At 49.1% G+C, this 21,168-nt stretch overlaps 1 protein-coding gene across 4 annotated transcripts in view; it reads left to right on the top strand.

Annotated features, from left to right (window-relative positions):
* NF2 (NF2, moesin-ezrin-radixin like (MERLIN) tumor suppressor) overlaps nucleotides 1–21,168 on the top strand; it is an 89,033-nt gene that overhangs the window by 48,372 nt on the left and 19,493 nt on the right. Inside the window, exons 11-16 of one of the 4 annotated variants that reach the window (XM_053369552.1) lie at nucleotides 2,667–2,789; nucleotides 4,126–4,343; nucleotides 6,603–6,708; nucleotides 13,792–13,919; nucleotides 15,953–16,112; nucleotides 19,074–19,119. In XM_053369552.1, coding sequence (XP_053225527.1) covers nucleotides 2,667–2,789; nucleotides 4,126–4,343; nucleotides 6,603–6,708; nucleotides 13,792–13,919; nucleotides 15,953–16,112; nucleotides 19,074–19,109 — 771 coding nt within the window. In that variant the 3' untranslated portion in view covers nucleotides 19,110–19,119. Of the gene's footprint in view, nucleotides 1–2,666; nucleotides 2,790–4,125; nucleotides 4,344–6,602; nucleotides 6,709–13,788; nucleotides 13,920–15,952; nucleotides 16,113–19,073; nucleotides 19,120–21,168 lie in introns of all 4 variants that reach the window. The other 3 variants (XM_053369551.1, XM_053369550.1, XM_053369549.1) reach the window with 3 other exon arrangements.

Raw genomic sequence — 21,168 nt, 5'->3', positions numbered from 1 at the left:
CCAACATTTTGGGGTCACCGCCCTCTTGGTACCATAAAGTCACCCCACTGCCCTCTACCCTACCTTATAAAATGCATTATTCAGAATAGCGGTTTTCACAACCCGCTAAGGAAGATAATAACACAATAAAATTCCATAGAATCATAGCATTGTAGAGATGGAAGGGTGATCTAGTTCAACCCCCTGCAGCAGAGGAATAAACACTAATTGTTAATTTCAAACAACAACAACAACAACATATTTATCTGGCTGGCTTTCCCCAGCCACTCTGGGTGGCTCCCAACAGAATATTAAAAACATGATAATACAGTACATCGAACATTAAAAACTTCCCTAAACAGGACGGGCATCAGATGTCTTCTAAAAGTCAGATAGTTGTTTATTTCCTTGACATCTGACGGGAGGGCATTTCACAGGGCAGGCACCACTACCCCAAAGGCCCTCTGCCTGGTTCCCTGTAACCTCACTTCTCGCAGTGAGGGAACCTCCAGAAGGCCCTCAGAGTTGGACTTCAGTGTCTGGGCTGAACAATGGGGGTGGAGATGCTCCTTCAGGTATATTGGGCCTGATATTCCAAATGCAAATGGTTAGTTGCACATTTATTCAAAACTCAACTCAAACTAATTAGCTTAATTCAACAATGTTGATGAGCGTGATCCAATGTTGCCAGCTTTTCAAAGCCTGATAGTCAGTTACACCTCCAGCAAGCCCCCTGCCCACCCACATCTCAGAGCGGCTCCAGCTAGTCCTGCCCACTTTGGAATCCCACTGGGGCAAGGCAATCCCAAGAGTAAACTGGTCCCAAGCCTTCAAGGGCTTTGTATACCAACAGTAGCACCTTGAACTTGGCCCTGTAAGAAATGGCCAAACCGTGCAGATCTCTGAGCAGAGGTGTTCTGCGCTGCCACGGTCTCCCTCCTGCCAGCAACCACGCTGCAGCATCTTGCGCTGACTGCAGTTTCCAGGTCAATCGTTGGGGAAGCCCCACATAGAGTGCATTGCAGCAGCGCATCCTTGCAGCTGTCAGTGCCCGAACTACCGGGCCAGAAAAACTGTGTCCACTCTGCGGGCATACGATCTTTAAATGCTGTCCATCCTCTCCCCTGCCGTTCTGTAAACCTATTTCTCGGTCGTGGCGCTTGTATGTTTGCTGTGTCTTGGGGAGGTTGGCTGCGGTTGTGGGAGGGAGGGGGAGCTGTGTCCTAATTAGATGGTGATGGAATGCGAGCTGCTCTTCCGCCGCCTGCCGCCTGCATGCTAATTCCGAGCCTGGCCTCCTTTTATCCGCTGCGGGTCAGCCCAGCCAGCAGACGCGCCGCATCTCAGGCCGCAGCATGGAGCCAATGAGCACATATCAGCAAATTGGATTGTATGAATCATGGTTTTCTGCTTGTAGACCTTTTCTACTTGCTGAAACCCACACAGCTAATCTGCGCGGTGCTGCTCGGAATATAGATTGCCACTTCTGGGGAAGCGGTTAGGCGGCCGCGGCCAAGTGCCTCCGTGTGCCAGGGGACGCTCAGCTTACGGGAAGGTTAGGTTAAAAGTACTTGTCTTGGATTTGCCTGTGTCAGTGATGTTACGGCTCTTGGCTTAGTTCCATGGGCAGCGATAATAGTTTCTCTGGGTTGGCTGCCTTTGCACCCAGGTCAACTTGAGCTGTAAAAAACCGAATGTGTCCAAAGGGAAATGGGGGATGCATCCTGAGTTCTAGGAGGAGGGAAACGTGTTTTGTCTCAGGGAGTGTCACCCAGCGCATAAAGACTTTTTTAAAAAAAATTCGGTGCTCCCCTTGGGACTTGTTTGGACGCTCCTCTTGGTGCAGAATGCTGCAGCTGGACTGCTGGCGAGGACAGACTAACTCCAACACAGAGCACCAGTGTTTTAAAGGTTGCACAATCTACCCATATACTACTGGTTCAGATTCCAGGGTCTTGTATGCATTTGCTAGGCCCTTAACAACTTTGGCCAAGGGTACCTTGAGAACTGCCTGGCTCCTTACATCACTGTGTGATCACTGAGGTCATTGTTACTTGGATGCATGGCTCAATCCACTAGAGCATTGTGGGCTCAATTCTGTTGCATCCCCTCAGGCAGGCCCAATCACCGTTGAATTTCCAGCACCTAGTGCATAACTTTTAAAAATTCTGCAGGCATCTCTAGCCATTTTTCTGACTTGTGCAGCTAGTTTTTAACTGATTTTGTCTCTCTTAACCTTCCTGCACACCGCTCAGAGACCAAGATATGGCCAACAGAGGTTAAATGTGTTGCTTACCTAGAGCAGGGAAATGGTTCAAAATTTTGAGAGGATAATGAAGAGCAAGAAGGGGAAAAATTAATTGCTGAGGGAGGGCTCCTAAATCTGAGGGTGCAGAGAGCAGGGAGTCCACCGAGGAGCTCCACGCCGGCCTCTGCCAGCAGCCTAGCAGCAAACCCTGTGTCTCGAAATCTCCCTGCTCTTTAACAAAGCATCTAAATTGCTTTGTAAACCTGGATTGCGGAAGTGGAATTGATTGTGGCGAGCAGATGTCTGAATTCTGCCGCACGGCCCTGATAAATTGGATTTCTGTTCGGTGCATAATGCCTACGATCTGCATGCCTTGGTTGCTTATGTACTATTTTCTGCCGTCCTCGCTTCCCCACCCTGCCTCTCCCCACGCCCCAAGATGGAACGCCAGCGTTTAGCTCGAGAGAAGCAGATGCGAGAAGAGGCAGAGCGGACGAGGGACGAGTTGGAGAGGAGGCTGCTGCAGTTGAAAGATGAGGCGACGATGGCTAACGAAGCCTTGGTAAGTCTCTCTGCAGGGATGACTAGCCGCCCACTGCAATGGCATGGTCCCGTTAACAAGACATGCATGTTAGAAGCAAGACCCCTCTCCTCAGCAAGACTTGTCCTTACTAGTCAGAGTAGATGCTCCATTTGCCTGTATTCAGACTCTGCAACATCAAGCTTACTCGTTTGGGGAAGGAGTCGTGGCTCGGTGATCAAACACCTGTTTTGCATGCAGGAGGTTGAAGGTTCAATACCTGTCTCCTATAAGTGAAACCCTGGAAAGCCTCTGGCAATCAGTGTAGATGGTAGTCTGGTTCAGTATAAGACAACTTCCTGTTTAATTCATCTCTTCTATCATGCAAGGTGATAGAGACCCCAGTATAGCACCTCAAAGGAAGTCCAGAGTCTGTTGTGGGAAGAATACTTAAAAAAACAACGAAACCCAAATAACAGAAAATAAAGAAATAAACTTTGTCAACTGACATTTCCCGTTCATCCTGACTTAAAACTTATAAATTAATATAGGCAGCCCGTAAATCCAAACGGGGAAAGAAAGAATTTTTTCACCCCTAGTTAAACTGTGGAACTCGCTCCCTCAGGAGGCTGTGAAGGTCATCAACCTTAGATGGCTTTAAAAGAGGACTGGACAAATTGACGGAGGAGAAAGCTATTGCTGTATACTAGCCAGGTGGCTGTGTTCTCCATTTACTGTTGGAAGCAGTAATGCTTCTGAATACCAGTAGCTGGAAACTGCAGGAGGGGAGTGTGATATGATCCTGCTTGTGGGCTTCTCATAGGCATCTGGTTGGCCACTGATAACAGGATGCTGGACTCGATGGGCCATTGGCCTGATCCAGCAGGCTCTCCTTGTGTTCTTGGGTATCCAAATGAGATTTACGGTGATAAGCTCCAGCTCCAGTTGCAGAAAAGGCAGTGAGATCTTCAGGCCCCTGAGTAGTACAAGGTGGGCATTTATCCCTCCAATATGAGCCCCTTTGCAACAGTGAAGGGTGGCACGGGTCATTTTCATTGTCCATCTGTTAGGAAGACTTTTGACCACAGACCATAAGAACATCAGATGAGGCTGTTGGATCAAGCCAGTGACTCACCTTAGTCCAGCATCCTGTTCTTACAGTGGCCAACCAGATGTCCCAGTGAGAAACCTGCTAGCAGGATTTGGAGGTCAAGAGTCTTCTCACCCCCTTGCGGTTTCCAGCAACTGGTATTCAGAAACAGTGCTGCCTCCAGCTGTGGAGGCAGAGCATAGCCGTCATGGCTTCTAGCCTCACCCAGTGGCACATCGCCTCTGCGACAGAGCCCCTTGTGTGTAATTCTCCGCCCTTCTTGCTCAGATGAGATCCGAAGAAACGGCCGACTTGCTGGCCGAGAAAGCTCAGATCACGGAAGAGGAAGCGAAGCTCCTGGCTCAGAAAGCCGCCGAGGCAGAGCAGGAGATGCAGCGGATCAAAGCCACGGCCATCCGGACCGAGGAGGAGAAACGGCTGATGGAGCAGAAGGTGCTGGAGGCAGAGATGCTGGCGCTGAAGATGGCGGAAGAGTCGGAGCGAAGGTCAGGCGGGGAGGGAAGCACACCCACTGGTTTGGGGGCTTTGAAGCATTTCATTCCTTGTTTTTCTTGCCATTGGGTTGTGCCCAGTGTAGCACAAAGTTAAAGTCTACTACTACTACTAATTTTATTGGGTGGCTCCCAACAGAATATTAAAAACACAGTAAAACACCAAACATTAAAAACTTCCCTAAAAAACTTCCCTAAAAAGGGCTGCCATCATGTGTCTTCTAAAAGTCAGATAGTTGTTTATTTCCTTGACATCTGATGGGAGGGTGTTCCACAGGGAGGGAGCCACTACCGAGAAGGCCCTCTGCCTGGTTTCCAATAACCTCACTCCTCACAGTGCGGGAACAGCCAGAAGATCCTCGGATTTGGATCTTAGTGTCGGAGCTGAATGATGGGGGTGGAGACACTCCTTCAGGTATACAGGGCCATTTAGGGCTTTACAGGTCAGCACCATGAAACGTACTGGGAGCCAATGTAGGTCTTTCAGGACCGGTGTTATACCTTCCTAGCGGCCGCTCCCAGTCACCTGTCTAGCTGCCGTGTTCTGGATTAGTTGTAGTTTCCTGGTCACCTTCAAAGGTAGCCCCATGTAGAGCGCGTTGCAGTAGTCCAAGTGGGAGATAACCAGAGCATGCACCACCCTGGCAGGACAGGTAAGGTCTCAGCCAGCATACCAGATTGAGCAGCCACCCTGGAATTAACCTGCACCTCCATGGACAGCTGTGAGCCCAAAATGACTCCCAAGCTATGCACCTGGTCCTTCAGGTGTGGGCATGGCCAATGAGCATGGAATGTTCTGAAGCACTAGACAAAGTTCAAGTGAGATGCCTCTTATAAACCAGTTCAGTACAGCTGAACTCCTTGATTTCCTTGGGATGGCGTGTTGTGATCCCATCCTTTTCACACGCACCTTGGCCCTACTGCAATCCCTAGCTTCCCCCCTCGCCACGCACACACTTCGGCTGAGCACCCCAGCGCCGAGATGCACCATCCTGCCAAGCCCTCAGGCCTGGGCCCCCACTGGGTCTTCAGCTGCTCAAGAACCGCCACGCTGCCGTCTCCAAAGTATTCAGATGCCATTAATTAAGTTTTTCGCCTCTAGATATTAAAACACCAAATTCATTACTCTCCCCCTCCCTTGTCCCAATATCTCGCTCCAGATCTCCCCCTCCTCTCCCGGCCAATCACGAGGCTCCCACCGCACGCCAGGCCTCCGTCTCCGTGGTCCTCTGGGCATACAAGGGCCGCTGCCAAGGGCTTTTGTCATAAATTGCATTCATTAGTGGGTGAATTAACAATAGCCTTAATTTCATTCTGAACTACTACTTTCCCCCGCTCCTGTGTCTGGGCTTCTGTCTTTGCCTGCTTGGTAACTTTCTCCTCCTTCCTTTATACCTCCGCCCCGCTTGCCAAAAACATCAACGCTGGGTATTGTTCAGAAGATCTGATTACTTATTTTCTCCTCTTTCCCCCCACCCCCTCAACCGCTTCAGAGGAACCTGTCAAGGATGAGGGGTAGGCAGTGGTCCTTGAAACCTCGAATGCCGTAATTCAGTGGTGCTTGTCTTTCCATAGATGGGTGGTCCAAACCACCCTTAGTGGCATGAGATTAGCGTGTAGAACAAGGCTGAGAGAACCTCTAGCCCTCTGGGTACTGTTGGACTCCATTTCCCATCAGCCTCAGCCACCATGGCCAGTGGTTAGAACTGGTGGGAATTGTTGTCCAGCAACATCCGGAGGGCAAAAAGTTCTGCAGCCTGCATTTTTAGAAGATAGACACTTCTGCTGCTGGGGGGTGGGGGGTGGGAAGCAGAACCTGTCCTGGACAACAGTCAACAGTTATTCTCTCCCTACTCCCTCACCCCCTCATTTCATTTCTCCTTCCCTGGACAACAGTCAAGACGGATGAAGCGCTACCATTTCCTGCCATTTGGGGAAGGAGAGCATTGTGGGTAGAGGCAGCCTTTGCCATCCGGGTGCCATTCAGATGATTTGGACTGTAATTCCCATTATCCCCAGGCAGCACAGCCATTTTGGACTTCAGCTCCCAGCATGGGGGCTAGGGGCTGATGGGAGTTGCAGTCCAAAATGGCTGTGCTGCTTGGGGATGATGGGAATTGGAGTCCAGATCATCTGGAGAGAACTGTAAAAACATTGCCAAGGTGGCAAAGGCTAGGGTAGAGTGTTGGATTTGGCCCACCACTGCCTCGTTTAGGCCCTTGACCTCCTCTTCCGTATTTTGCTTGTGTGCAGAGCGAAGGAGGCCGATCAGCTCAAGCAGGACCTCCAGGAAGCTCGAGACTCTGAGCGAAGAGCCAAGCAGAAGCTGTTGGAAATAACCAGCAAGTCGTCTTACACAGTAAGAAAACGTTTTATACATAGGGGCATCATTTTGCCCCTGGTGAGTCTGTGCTGCTTGCCCCGGGGCATCCTCTGAAATCTGCAACCAGAAGCCCAGCATTGCAATTATGCAAACTGAGCAGAGCTGTTCCTTTGCTGGCTTTATATACAATTTTCTGCTTTTCTGCAGTGGCTCCCCTTTTGTGGGATGCTCTCCCCAGGGAGGCTTGCCTGGCACCTTCATTACATATCTTTAGGCGCCAGGCGAAAACATTCCTCTTCTCCCAGGCTATTTAAACAATCTATGGCCTTTTAAACTCTGTGTGTGTAGCAGGGGGGGTTGTTGTTTTTGTTTGTTACCATATTATGCATTTTTGTTTCTTTATATTGTGAACCACCCTGTGATCCTGGGATGAAGTGCAGTATAGAAATCATCTTCATCATCATCATCATCCAAAGCCACATGTTCTGATGTTGCTTTTAGCAGAAACTGCTCAAAGCTTGTCGCTCCAGTTTTCTATGAGGTCTAGAAATTCTATTCATTTTAAAAATGAAAGCGTGATGATCAGGGGTTCCGCTTCAGTGTTTGGATTTCCAGGTTACAAATCAAAGGCTATAAAATTCTTCCTTAAAAAAAAAAAAAAAGTTGGCAGGGGACGCTTTGGGGATTCTTCCTCATTGTCGGGGCTCCTACAAGACGACCTGCTGTGTGTTTGGTGATCATAATCAGCCAGTTTTCAGCTCAGAGTAATTTGGGCATCTGTTCCCGGAGTTTTCAGCACATGGCCGGCTCCTTTAATCCCTTTGTCATTATCACCCTTGGCAGAAAAATAACAAGACCTCCAATTAAACTGGAAGGCCACAGACTTTTTTATGAGGAGCAAAACACTGGGCTTTTGTTAAACGCCCACATTTGTTAACTGACAGAACTTGCCGTTATGGAGCGGCACTGAGCTTCCGTGTCGCCCTCTGCGGTTCTGGTGTCCCATTTATTTCGCTTTGTTCGTAGCAAGCACTGTGCCAGGGCTTGGATTCAATAGAGCAAAGAGCAGCGCAATGCAACAGAGAACATCCCAGTCCCAGAGCCTCTTAAGTTGGAGAGAGGGACACGGGCAACTTGAAGAATAAGATAAAAGTTAAAGGACTGCGCCCAAAGTAGCGCTGAGTAACGCATCCCCCCAGTGCAAGGATTTCTGATTGCACAAAGGCACCCCCTCTGCAACCCCCTAAATATCTGATAGGGGTTCCCCAAACCTTCAGAGCAGATTTGGGGTGGGCGGGGGGGGGGAGTCCCATTGGGCAGGTGACTACGCTACACCTGGATCCGTAGAAAAGCCACGCGGAACTGTTACAAACCCAGAAAGCTTGCAGTCAGACTGTTGGTCCATCTAGCTCAGTACTGTCAACACTGACTGGCAGCTAATTGCCAGGATTTATGATGTAGCACATTCCCACCTATTCCTGCATCTGTTGGGGATTGAACCCGGGGCTTTCTGCATGCAAAGCAGATGCTCTTCCCCACTGAGCTATGGCCTTCACCACAGCACCCCAACCCCAGGAATCAGCAGGTCTTGTACCCCCTCACTGGGATGGCCAAGTCTAGGGTGCGGGCTGATCCCTTACCTGGGAAGACTCCTGCCAGCAGCCTGCTAATGGCAACACAGAAGGCAAATACATATTTATAATGCCATGGCAGAAGTGTGTGAAGCGCTGCTTGATAGTGTCCATCGCAATTGAGGGGATTCAAATGATGCAGTCGCTCACATACACGCACAAGCAGCATTTAATTTAGAGCTCCGGGAAGCTTCCAGCGCCTCCAGTGCCCCCAGTGTTGAATTGTTCACTCCTGTTACACAGAGAAGGGTGTGCAAGTTGTGTTCTGCACTGTCACAAGTAAACCCCACAAACAGGTTTCTTTTACATCAGTTTTACCCAGGCTCTCTCGCCGTCCCAATTTGTCTTCGATACTGCATCACCCTGAGTGAGTGTTTAAACAAGCAGAACAAAGGTGGCTTGGATTTAATGGTTCCCCGCTCTCCCCCCCCCCCCCCAGTTCTCTCAGGCTATCTGCTAACGTTCAGAAGCTTTTAAGAGCACTGGCTGCAGTGCCGAAATGAGCCTGCCATTTCTAGCCAGAGGCCCCTTGAGTTGAAACACTGGTTGCTCGGGTGTTCTGTCAGAGACAATCTTCGGAACAAACACTCTCAGCCTGTCTGGCTTTCCCCTACAAGAGCCCCTGACTTTAAATGGGTCTGGTGCCAGCGATTGCGCTTGTGGGCGATTGCAATCCAGGACAGGCAAAGCACTTCTTCACTTCTTGAGTGCACACTCAAGAGACGGAAAGATACATCCCAGAAGATGTAGCAATGGCCAGCAACTTGGATGCTTTTAAAAGAGTGTTAGACAAATTCATGGAGGATAGGGCTATCGGAGGCTACAAGCATTGCTTGTATTGCTTCTGAATAGCAGTTGCTGGAAACCACTGGAGGAAAGGGCTCTCTTGCGCCTGGGTCCGGATTGTGGGCTCCCCCTAGGCGACCTAGATGCCCACTCTGGGAACAGAGCGCTGGACTAGATAGGCCACTGGCCTGATCCAGTCTGGCATGGGGAACATAGGAAGCTGTCTTTAGACCAAGTCAGACTTAATTGCTCCATCTAGCTTAGTACTGTCGACATTGTATGTATGGCACCAGCTCTTCAGAGTTTCAGCATCTAACATTCCCGTACCTACCTGGAGATGCTGGGGATTGAATTTGGGACCTTCTGCATGCAGAGCAGATGCTGTACCACTGAGCTATGGCCCAATCCCCCCAAAGGCAGAAGGGGATGAATGGAGAAACCAGGAGGATGGATGGAGATGCAAGGATTGCAATAAGTTCAAAGCAGGACTGATCTCTGAAAGACTGGTTTATGGTGACAGAAGCAACAGCATTTGTCACAGTCACCTGGCTCCTCTTAAAGATTCATTGTTTCTCTCCGTAACCTTCACAACAACCCTGTGGTGCAGACTTCGCCAACCTGGTGCCCTCCAGATGTTTTGGGCTACCTGCGCTGGCTGGGGCTGATAGGAATTGTCGTTCAAAACACCTGTAGGGCACCAGGTCAGTGAAGGCTGCTGCAGAGTGTGGCTGGGAAACCTTTGACCCTCCTAATGTTGCTGGACTCCAACTTCCATCAGTCCCAGCAAGCATGGGCAGTGGTGAGGGAAGATGGGAGTTGTAGTGCAACAACATCAGGAGGGCCACTTCTGGTATGGAACTTCCATTCTCCTCTCTCTCTCTCTCTCTCTCTCTCTCTCTCTCTCTCCTTCCTAAGGATTCACTGTTCTTTTCAGCCAGTGGGGCTGGCAGGAGTTGTAGACAAAAATCTTTGGAGGGCACCAGGTTGGGAAAGACTAACCTGAGCTCCTCTAACCATCACCTTGGCTGGTACATTTCTGGATAGGCTTGCCTAATCAAAAAACAATGTTTTGAGAAGGCACCGAAAAGATTACAGTGAGGGCACCTGCCTAATGTCAATAGGCAGGGAGTTCCAAAGTGTTGGTGGGGCCACACTAAAACATTGGTTTCTTTCCAGTGCTGTCACATATGTAGTAAGGTTTGCAGTGCGCTCTGAACCTTTGAAATGCAGTATGCAGTTGCTAAGCCTTATGTTATTATGAGTTGGGAGAAAGACTATTTTACCTGGGGTCCTCAGGCCCTAGAGTTCATTCATTGCGAAGGTGAGATGCAAAACATTCCGGTGTTCAAAGCATCCTGGTTTGGGAGGACTGTCAGTCGCACGATGAGCATCAGGCCAGTTTGTCCTTGACTAAACTCTGCAAAACAAAACAAGGCTTCCTTATCATGCATGCACCCCAGGTTTTCATTGGGAGCTAATCAGCAGGCATTGCGAGTATATTTTTGCCCCTGGAACCGAAGTATAATTAAGTGGAAGATTGTAAGACAGCGGCAGTTTGGCTCCACCCCTCCAGCTGCATCAATCCCAGAAATGTTTCATAAGAGAAGCGCTTCTCCTTTTTGAAAAATACAGCCCGCTGCTATCTCTCCCGAGGATCTCTTAAAGGGGCCTGACACAGTCTTCTTTCTCTCGTGGCCCGTGGGAATGCTTAGAATGCCGACTTATTTGCTCTGAAAAGAAATGATTCTCACAGGTGGTGAACAAGAATATTTCAGAATCAATGCAGTTCGGGTGCTGTTCCTCTCATTGTCCCTTGCTTTCCCCAGGGTTGTCTTGTGCATTTTCAGTAGATAGGGATGCAAAAACTAGCAGGAGAGCAATGAGCAGGCAAGATGCTTACTGAGGGGTAGCTGTGTTGGTTCAAGCTAGCATACCTACCATGGAGTAAAGTTACTTATTACGGGGTGAGACTGCCTGCTGCTTGAAACTGGAGGCTGGAGCATTGGAAGACATCTCAGTGGTTAAATCCCTAACATTTAAGTTCAAGAGGGAAACACAAGAAGAGCATGTTGCAGTAATCTAACCTAGAGGTTACCGGAGCAAAGATGACAGAAGAATTTTTAATGTGCTGTAAGTCACCCAGAGTGGCTGGGGAAACCCAGCCAGATGGACGGGGTATAAATAATAAAGTTGTTGTTATTATTATTGTTGTTGTTGTTGTTGTTGCTGTTATTAAGTTAGGTTATCCCTGTCTAGATAGGGATGTAGCTGGGCCACGAGCCAAAGCTGATGGAAGGCTCTCCATGTTGCCAAGACCACTGGAGTCTCACGCAACAGCAGTGGACCCAGAAGTACACCCAAGCTACATACCTACTCCTTCAGAGATGGTATGACTCCATCAAGAGAGGGCCACCTGCCATCCATCTGGTCTAGGGAACCATCTGTAGCTCAGGTGCAGAGAGTCCCTGGTTTAATCTCCAGGCAGGACTGGGAATATCCCCTGCCTGAAACCTGGATTGAGCTTCAACTTGTTGGCTCTCATCCAGTCCATTACTGAGGCAAGACATCGGTCCAGCACATCCTCTGCCACACCTGCGGATGTAAAGGAATAGCAAAGCTATGTGCCGTCAGCATATTGCTGACCCCACTCAGTGGTTTCATGTAGACGTTGAACCCTGGGCAATCCTCCATGTTGAAGGCTCCATGGGGACAAACAACACTCCCCAGGCATCACCCTCTGGAAACGACCATCCAGGTGGGCCTGTAGCCACTGCAAAGCCGGTGTTTCCCCCAGGCATCTGGTTGGCCACTGTGGAAACAGGATGTGGGACTACATGGGTGATTTGACTAATCCATCAGGCCCTTTTTATGGTCTTACATACTGCCAATCTTTACAAACTTGGAGGATCTGTAGGGAAGGAGGTGGCCTTTTAGATATTTGGTGCCTCTGTCATTAGGACACAGTAACACACAGACTCACACCCGGGAAAAGCAAGGGAAGGTTAATAACTGGATGGAAGGTACTTTGCATCGCTGCAACAGGCTTCATTGGCTTTTGTACACATTGTTCTTCTTCTCCGGCATCCGCATTTCAGCCAGGACCTGTGGTCTAAACAATTGTGCTTGACGTTGATCTCTGAGGCTTTTCAAGTGAGTTGTAAAATCCATTCAGCCTGAAGCCCTTCTTCTTGGCATCAGCTGTCCGGAAGAGTTATGGTTATCAGCTCCGCTGCTCTGACCAATTTGTAGTGTGGGTTTCTATCACACATCCCCGGCACTGAATAAATGTCAGATTCACAGGCTTGCGGCATTGAGAGGCACAAAAGGCCTACCTGGTCATGCCACGAGGCAGGATCATCTATCCACCACTCATCTCCCACTCCCAGCTGCCCACACAACCCCAAGACATGATGTGCTTTGCAGAAGACACGGGCAGAGCAAAATTGCTCCATGGGGATTCAGAGATGAGCCAATCCACAAGCCGCAGAAGGCAAATAAAACCACCCCATTGCTAGCCCAGCCCCAGACATAGCAGTCAGAATCAGAGAGCAATCAGACTCATGCTACAGGAATTGTGATCTGTGCAAAAAAACTTGCTGGAGTAAAACCACGTCCAGCAACCTGTTAAAAATAAGAAAGGGGTTAAGTGTGTTTCCTGCAGTGAGACCAACTGTACTTTCTTATTGGCATTAAATTAGATGCAAGAACGCAGCTGGTTACTGATGGGGCCAGGATGTCCATAAAGCATCCAGGCACCTGCTGGTAAGTATATCTTGTTACCCAGGTGCCTCTTCGCTCTCACCTGTCCTGCTAGGAAACATTATGGGCAGGCAACTACCGTTGACCTCAACCTGGGCCTCCTTGTTTTAATTGCTGTGCTGGATTAATTGGGTTGTTGCATTGCATGTTTATATGTTAATGTTACAATGGGATTGTTTCATTGTCTGTTTTGATTCTGGATGCTTTTATTTTTTAATGTTGGCGTACTTGGTTTTTATACTTGTAGCCTGCTTAGTTGCCTAAATTATATTGAGATACAGTCATACCTCGGGATGAATACGCTTCAGCTTAAATATTTTCGGGTTGTGCTCCATGGCGACCCGGAAGTAACGGAGTGTGTTACTTCTGGGTTTTGCCGCTCGCACATGCGCAGATGCTCAAAACGACGCCATGCACATGTGCGGAAGCGGCGAAACGTGACCCGCGCACGCGCAGATGTGCAATCAAGTCTTACGTTCGCTTCAGGATGCGAACGGGGCTCTGGAACGGATCCCGTTCGCATCCAGAGGTACTGCTGTATTACACTATTAAAGTATATCCGTATCCCTGTATCATATAATGGCTCCTAGCCACAATGGCTATGCTCCATCTGCATGGCCAGAAGCAGCAATGCTTCTGAATGGCAGTTGTTGGAAACCACAAGAGGGGAGAGTGTTCTTGTGCTCGGATCCTGCTTCTGGTCTTCCCTTTGGAGCATCTGGTTGGGCACTGTGAGAACATGTGGCTGGACTAAATGGGCCTTTGGCCCTGATCCAGCAAGCTTCTTCTGATGCTCTTCTAATTCAGGATAGAGGACAGCATTACAACATGAAATACCATCAAAATTAAAATGCAAATCTCTGCATCAAGCGGCATATACATTTTTGACTGATAATAATGGCAAGCTGCTGTGGGTGACTAATCTCTGCTTTGCCTTTAGCAGCCAATGAACTCAGGCTCAACGGCGCTCCCTGCTGACATGCCAACCTTCAACCTCATCAGCGAAAGCCTCTCCTTTGACTTCAAGGATACCGACATGAAGAGGTTGTCCATGGAGATAGAGAAAGAGAAGTGCGTTGTTCTCCTTCTCGGCTGTAGTAACTCATAGTCTCGTGGCGCTGCATGGGTACAATGCAGATTCCACCCACCTTTTTTTCTTTCAATGTGACATTTAACTTAAAAGCATAGGAAGCTGACCGAGATCATATCAGACCATGCTTCGATCTAGCTCAGTTATTGTCTACAGGATGACGTGGGGCCTGTGGACCAATCGTGGCCCACCAGGAGGGTTCACTTTGGCCCATGAGGCCATTTCCCCCAAGCCATGCCCACCTGTCCACCAGCTGAATGTCGCTGGATGATGTCGGCTGTTGGGGGCTGGATTCAGTCCTGCTGGGTACTGCTTCATCAGTTTGTAAACCACTGGAAAGGTGCAACCAGCAGGACTGAACCTTCCATTCATCAACTGGTGGGTGCAGGGTTCAGTCCTTCTGGGTGCTGCTCCGCTAGTGCATACCCTGCAGCAAACGTGCTGGCGAAGCAGACCCCTCCTCTCACCCTCAACTTGTACCAGTGGGTGGGACTGTCCATTTCTCAATCACTTGATGTCATCATGATGTCAGATGATTGACAGTCGGTTGGCCCCATCTACCTGCCAAAGTTGTCCAGTGGGGGTGGGGAGATAGTGATCTGACTTGCTGGGCCAGAAAGGTTCCTCATCTCTGATCTACACCGACACTCTATGGCAGAGATGGCAAACCTCAGCCCTGGGGGGCCAAATGTGGCCATCTAAGCCTCTCTGACTAGCCCTCAAAATTCTCCCCAGTCTCCTAAGCTTTCTCAACTTGGGCACTGCAAGCATCTCAGATTTTTCCCATGTCCCACTACCAAGGAAGGGTAATGTCCTGATCTAGTGGAGGTTTGCAGTTCCCGGTGCTCCAGGCAGGCAGGATTCCAAGGCAAGTCAAAGTCAGCACTCCGGAGACCAGTCAAAGTTTGGGTTCAGGACCATGGACAGCAACCCCTCAATTGATACCAAACATCCAGGTTGTCTCAGCAAAGGCCTGGAGCTGAGTTTTATAGCACTGCTTCAATTATCTGAAAGCCCTGCCACTGTGTCCTGGTCAGTTAACTGGCCAGCAGTGCTTTCTTCTGCCCCCTTTGTTTTTCTCCAAGCAATGGGGTTTCAACGTGTGGGAAATTTCACATTAGAATAATAGAATCATAGCACTGCAGAGTTGGAAGGCACCATGAGGGTCATCTGGCCCAACCACCTTCAGTGCAGGGATCTTTTATCCAACGTGGGAGTCGAACCCATTGCCTGAGATTAAGAGTCTCGTGCTCTGCTGACTGGACTATCCCAGCACCATGGGACTCTCTTGATCCCCTGAGGTGTCTCTGCACCAGCCATCAGAGTCTGGCGACAGTGGTGTCTGCTTGAGGTTCTGTGTAAGGGATGCAGGCTTTGGTGCAGTGCGGCCCTAAGCATGGGTCTGTCTCACCCCTGAAGCTGCAGTTCCCGGAGTACTCTGCCTCTGACAAATCTTGCTCTGAGGCCGTGACAACTTTGCGGGTTGCTCTCCCTTCATCATATTACCTAACACAGCGGAGGCGATGTCCAAAGACAGCTGAGCGGTGTCATATTGTAGGCATGTCGGCACACCTCTGTCTATTCTGGAGTAGAAAAGGTAGTTCCGTGGCTCAGGAGTTAGCTGTGATTCCTGCATTCCAGGGGTTGGACTAGATGGCTCCCTGGGTCCCTTCCAATTCTACGGTTCTGTGATCTGCTACTTCTGAATCGCTTATCTGACTACCAGGCTGGTAGGCTGGTCCAGATGACATTCAGTCACCTGTTCCAGACCTGCAGCTTTGTGAGGATGGGTGGGAAAGAAAAAAAGAAAAAACAATAACCCACCTCTGCTTTAGTGAAGCTTTTTTGGTGCATTTCAAAGCAATGTCATCGGTTTCATCCTCCAGGCAGTGCTTCAGGGATAATTAAATGAGAAGCCTATCTATTTTAGCTGTGTCTGCAAAAATTGTTTGGTTTCGCAGCTAACGGCAGGCACTCTGTGTGTATGTGTGTGTCTGTGTGTGTCGTTGCTCAGGGTGGAGTACATGGAGAAAAGCAAGCACCTCCAGGAGCAGCTGAACGAGCTGAAGACCGAGATCGAGGCTCTGAAGCTGAAGGAGAGGGAGACGGCGATGGACATCTTGCACAGCGAGAACAACGAGCGGGGCAGCAGCAAGCACAACACCATCAAGAAGGTATCGTAGGCCACGCCACTGCGTAAAAAACGGGACTTCTTGGTGCGTGAAAATGCGGCCGAGGTCAATTCAGGACATGTCGCGCAGGGGGGGAGAGAGAGAGAGAGAGACCTTGTGCCGGGTTTTGGAAAGCGCCTTTATTTAATTCTTTTATTTTTATTTCATAAAATTTATATACAACAGCCAACTCAAAGCTGTATGCAAAAAGAACAAGACATTGACATTGTCAGTAAAAAAATAGTTAAAAATGGCTATTGAAAACGTTGAAAAACAGTAATAGCTGAAATCAACAGTAAGCTAAAAAGCAGATGAAAACGCAATTCAAGATTCTATGTATCTGAGTAGCCTTTGCCTAAATCAAATGCTTCCATCAGGTGTCAAAAAGGGCACAGTGAAGCTGCTTGATCTCAATAGGCAGGGAGCTCCAAAGTGTCCATGCTGCCCCGCTAAAATTCTCAGTGGCTTGCAAACATGGAACCAGCATTGCACGGTGGCTGTAAAAGTGCCTCTTGCATTTAGTAATTTCCAGTGCTTTTTTTCTGGAGGGGACGCAAGGGTACGCATACCCCTAAACATTTTGTGAATCTAAGTTTGGCCTCATTGAGGGGCGGTATTTCAATATGAGTAGGAAAATAAGAGTACCCCTAAACATTTTTTTAAGAAAAAAAGAACTGGTAATTTCCTTAGAGACACTGAGAAGGCCGGGAGAACCTTTGGCCTTCCAGGTGTTGCTGTAGCACAACTCCCAGCGGGTGTTTCTCAGCCACCTAATGCTTGGGGGCGGGGATGGGGGAAGGAATGTTTTCCAATTCTACCAGAAATTTAATAATAAAGGAGACAGGTGCACCTGACTAGAGGGGGCATTCCATGACCGGGGAGCCACCACCGAAAAGGTACTGCCACTGGTCAGTGTCCAACCCCTATTGCAACAGCACCAAGAGACAGTGTCCAATAGCAAAAAAATAACAGAGGAGCTTTACAGTTTCACCTTGGTCCTAGAAACCGCCTGCCCCACCGATGTTGCTCACAGTTCCTCTCCTGCAACAGGTTCTTATAGGGCTTCCAAGAGCAGGGGGGCACAGTATGTGGCTGGAGATCTCCTTGATTTCATAACACATAGAGCTGAGGCAGGGAAAAAGTCTTGGAGTGAGAAAGGGGGAAGGCAATACATTTCACAAGGGCCATGTTGGATTCCCCCACAGAGGCCCACGTGGTCCACCTCCATGGCTGGCCAGTTGCATAAAACCAGGATCTTTTTTCTGCCGTTGCAGCCCAGCAGCTGGTATTCAGCAGCATACTGCTCCTGGATGGAGAGGTTCTACTTAGGCATCATTTCAGAGCCTCATTTCCCATATTGCTGATCTCAGCCAAAAAAAAGAAGTTAAAAATTCAGTTGGCTGTTGAATGTCTATGCTTCCCTTTGTGTGCCTCATTTGGTTACAAGAGGAATAATTGCCTCAGCTCTCGGCCTGGTTGACCTGCTGTTTCGAAATCATTCTTCTCCCATCGTTGCCGGATTCAGCGATGTTGAAATATATGCTGAGAAGAGGGAAATCTTTGGATTGCCTTGAATATCTCTTTGGAATCCCAGGAGACTTTGTCAGCAAGGAATCTCCCCTTTAAGCCAAAGATAACAAGCTTTCTATTTAAAAAATCCCTCTGCAGATGGAGGGAGGATCGTTGTAGACAAGAAACCTGAGCTGTGGGTCTCGAATTGCTTCATCTCATCTCATCTCTGCTTTGTTTTATTTTGATTTATTTCCTACTCAGATTTTGTTACTTTATTTATTCATTTGTGTCCCACCTTTTTTCCCTTTCACCTCTAAGGAGCTCAAGGTGGCAGACATGGTTCTCCCCTTCCTCCTCTAATCCCCACAACAGCCCTGTGAGGTAGGTTAGGCTGATCGAGGAAGAGACTGGCCCCCAAGCTCACCCAGCAAGCTTCATGGCTGAACGGGGGATTCGAACCCTGGTCTCTCCCAGCTCCTAGCCTGCCACTCTAACTATGGCACCATATTGGCTTGTGACAGTACTGTCAACATATTTCGACCCAGGACCCACCTTTTAACCTCAGCCCAGGACATGGGACCCATTTCTGTTTTCTTTTTCTTTTTAACTCTATATGTCCAGATGCAAAGGAGGCTCTTGTATCATTAATATGTAGAAAATATGATTTTAGGAAGGGCAGCTTGTCGTGTCGGGATGGACTGAAGTGGGACGGGCAGGGAGGGGCACCCATGCACCCCGACCTCTGCGCAGCAGCATTGCTGCTGCTTCCCAGGAGGGGGAGAGGGGGGGCAAGGTCGCAGGGTGACTGCCGTTATCCTGGTGCACCAACAAAACCAGTCCGAGGCTTCTTCCGGTGCCTATTGAAATCATACTCTGCACCCTTTTTCTTTGCTGCCTGCAAGGGACAGCTTCAGAACAGATCTTGTGCTGACCTACATTGCAATTTAAATAGATGGAAGGAAATATCAATAGATCAATAGAGGTTGATGCCCACTGCTGCGACAGGTGAACACTCTCCTGGCCCATAATTCATTTCTTTCATTAAAATGTATATACCGCTTAATAACAAAAAAAACCAAGCAAACCCTCAAAGCGGTTTACAAAGAATAAAAGAGTGACATTTTCAGCTAAAACAACTATTCAAAGCAGTCAAAAGACAAAATCATTTGTAGCATTTTGGCGCAGGGTGAGGGACATCCACTTGCCCTCCAATGAAAATGGAATACAATCCTTGCCCAGGATGTTTTCCTGGGCGATTCCTGTTGAAATGGGACTCTGAGTGGGCCTTGGGCAAGAGAGCTTTCCGGAGGAGATAGTGCCCTGTGAGCTATAGAACCGCCAACCCAATTTTCACACTTTGTTTGAGGAAGACGCGACCTGGGAACGTTGACACTCTTGAATTCACAGAGGACCTCTTCTTTTGTGTGTTTGTTTCTCATTTTGCTGGTTTAGCCTCAAGCCCAGGGCAGAAGACCTATCTGCATTTGAGACCTTCCAAGTAGGTTATTCCAAGATTTCTTTGCGTGCGGTGATGGGATGGCCACCTGTCTCTTACTAACCCCTGCATGAGCTTGCTTGTGGAAAATCCACTGCCTTTCACCATACCCGGCAGGGCTGTTGGAGCTTGTCACCCCACGGCAGGGTCGTTGTGAGGGTGAAATCTGGCAAATGGGTCAGGAGCCTTATGGTACCCCTCCTCGCGGAGGGTGTGATGTTGGAGGGGACCTCTCCTCCTTTTTTGCCGCGTCCCCCCACTTTTGGTGCAATTCCACCAGTCCGTCACAATTAACACATTGACAAGTCTTGACAGAAGGAGGTTTTACATTGGGAAGTAAGGCAGCTTTCACCAGCCTGGGGCCCTCCAGATCTTTCGGACCGCAACTCCCATCAGCCCCTAGTCAGCACGAGTATATGGTGCTAAAGGGGCACTGTCACGATGGCAGGGGCTGATGGGAGCTGTAGTCCAAAGCATCTGGAGGGCAGCAGGTTGGCAAAGGCTTATCCTGCCACCTGCGCTTCTTCACTTGGCCCAACAGATCAATAATACTCCATTAGGAAATTTATTCACTTAGCGTATATCCGAAACGCAGCTGTGCATCTTTCTCCCGCCATCACACAGGCAACAGCGGATGTTAATGGTTGCTAGTTAATTTCTGGGCCTGGTTAGAGGTGCTCACATTTAAATCCCTAAACAACTTAGTCCCCAAATCTGAAAAGACTGCCTCTTTCCCTACAGACCCTCTTGGGTATTAAGATTGCCAGAGGGGGCCCTCTTGGTAGTTCCTCTGCCCCCAGAAGTTCAGTGGATGCGTGAATCAGGAGAGGGCCTTCTCCGTGGTGGCTTCTAAGCTGTGGAATTCCCTTGCCACAGAAGCAAACTGGCACTTTCATTATGTGTAGGCTAGAAACGCCCCTCTTTCCCCTGACTTTTGATGCTTGAGATATATATTTTTAGGACTCACCCTGTACCCGTGGCTGTTAACATGCTTTAAATTGTTTTTCATACTGTATTTCTAAATTGCTTTAACCTTTCCTGGGACATTATGGTGGAGGGTAGCGGTAATGAGAAATCGTAGAATTACAGAGTCGGAAGGGACCACAAGGCTCATCTAGTCCAGCCCCCTGCAGTGCAGGAATTTTTTTGCCCAGCGTGAGGCTCTAACCCATGACCCTGAGATGAAGAGTCTCATTCTCTACCAACTGAACTATCAAATAAATCGTAGCAACAATATGGAAGGGTTGGCTTCCTGCAGAGGCCTCTGCGTTCAGAAGCTTGACCTTTCCCAATTCTCCGCCTCCTCTTCAAAAACCCACGGCAGAGGAGCACTTACACAAAAACAGGAGTGATGCCTCCTCCTTTTAGGCTGCATGCGTGATGGGGAAGGGAGGGGCAGATACCTCTCCCTCTGCCCCACGAAGAGAATCGCCACCCTGCAGGGAAAGTCCAAAGTTGAATCCTCGGCTCTGTTCCTCATCTCCTGCCCCCTCCCCTCATTAATCACCCCCCTCCCTTGGCAGCCGATTCATTCCCCCTCCTCCTTTTTTAGCTTCTGAAAAATAAATCTTTCTGAAACCTTTTTTTGAAGCTGCCGCTTTTGCTCTCTCCCGTTCGAGTCGAGCACTTCAAAGCTGCACCGTGGTCTTTGGAAGCCTTTGCTTGTGCATCCTCATTGGCTGGTACTCTGGCACCTCTGCTTCGTGCCCCCCGCGGTTTGCTCTGCAGAATCGTTCAGATCTCGGCGAAGGGCAGGAATGCCACCCAGGCTGTTCCTGCGGGACGATCTTTAATTGGAACGGCTTGTCATCGTTGGCACCTTTCAAGATGGGCCATGGGGGATTTGTGGGGGGGGGGGAGCGGGCTTTCAGAGTCTGCTAACTGGCCACACTAGCGTTACATAAGGACATCTGAAGCGCCTGCCAGTGGCCCATCTCGCCTGGATCCTGTTCTTACAGTGCCTGCTGGAAACCTGCAAGCAGGATCTGAGCACAAGAGCAGTGTCCCTGCCCTGTGGTTGCCGCCAGCTGGTAGAATCATAGAGATGGAAGG

Source organism: Podarcis raffonei, chromosome 16 (assembly GCF_027172205.1).
Source record: "Podarcis raffonei isolate rPodRaf1 chromosome 16, rPodRaf1.pri, whole genome shotgun sequence".
Taxonomy (NCBI): domain Eukaryota; kingdom Metazoa; phylum Chordata; class Lepidosauria; order Squamata; family Lacertidae; genus Podarcis; species Podarcis raffonei.
The sequence above is the reverse complement of the archived record's forward strand: the minus strand, read 5'-3'. Positions and strand labels throughout refer to the sequence as shown.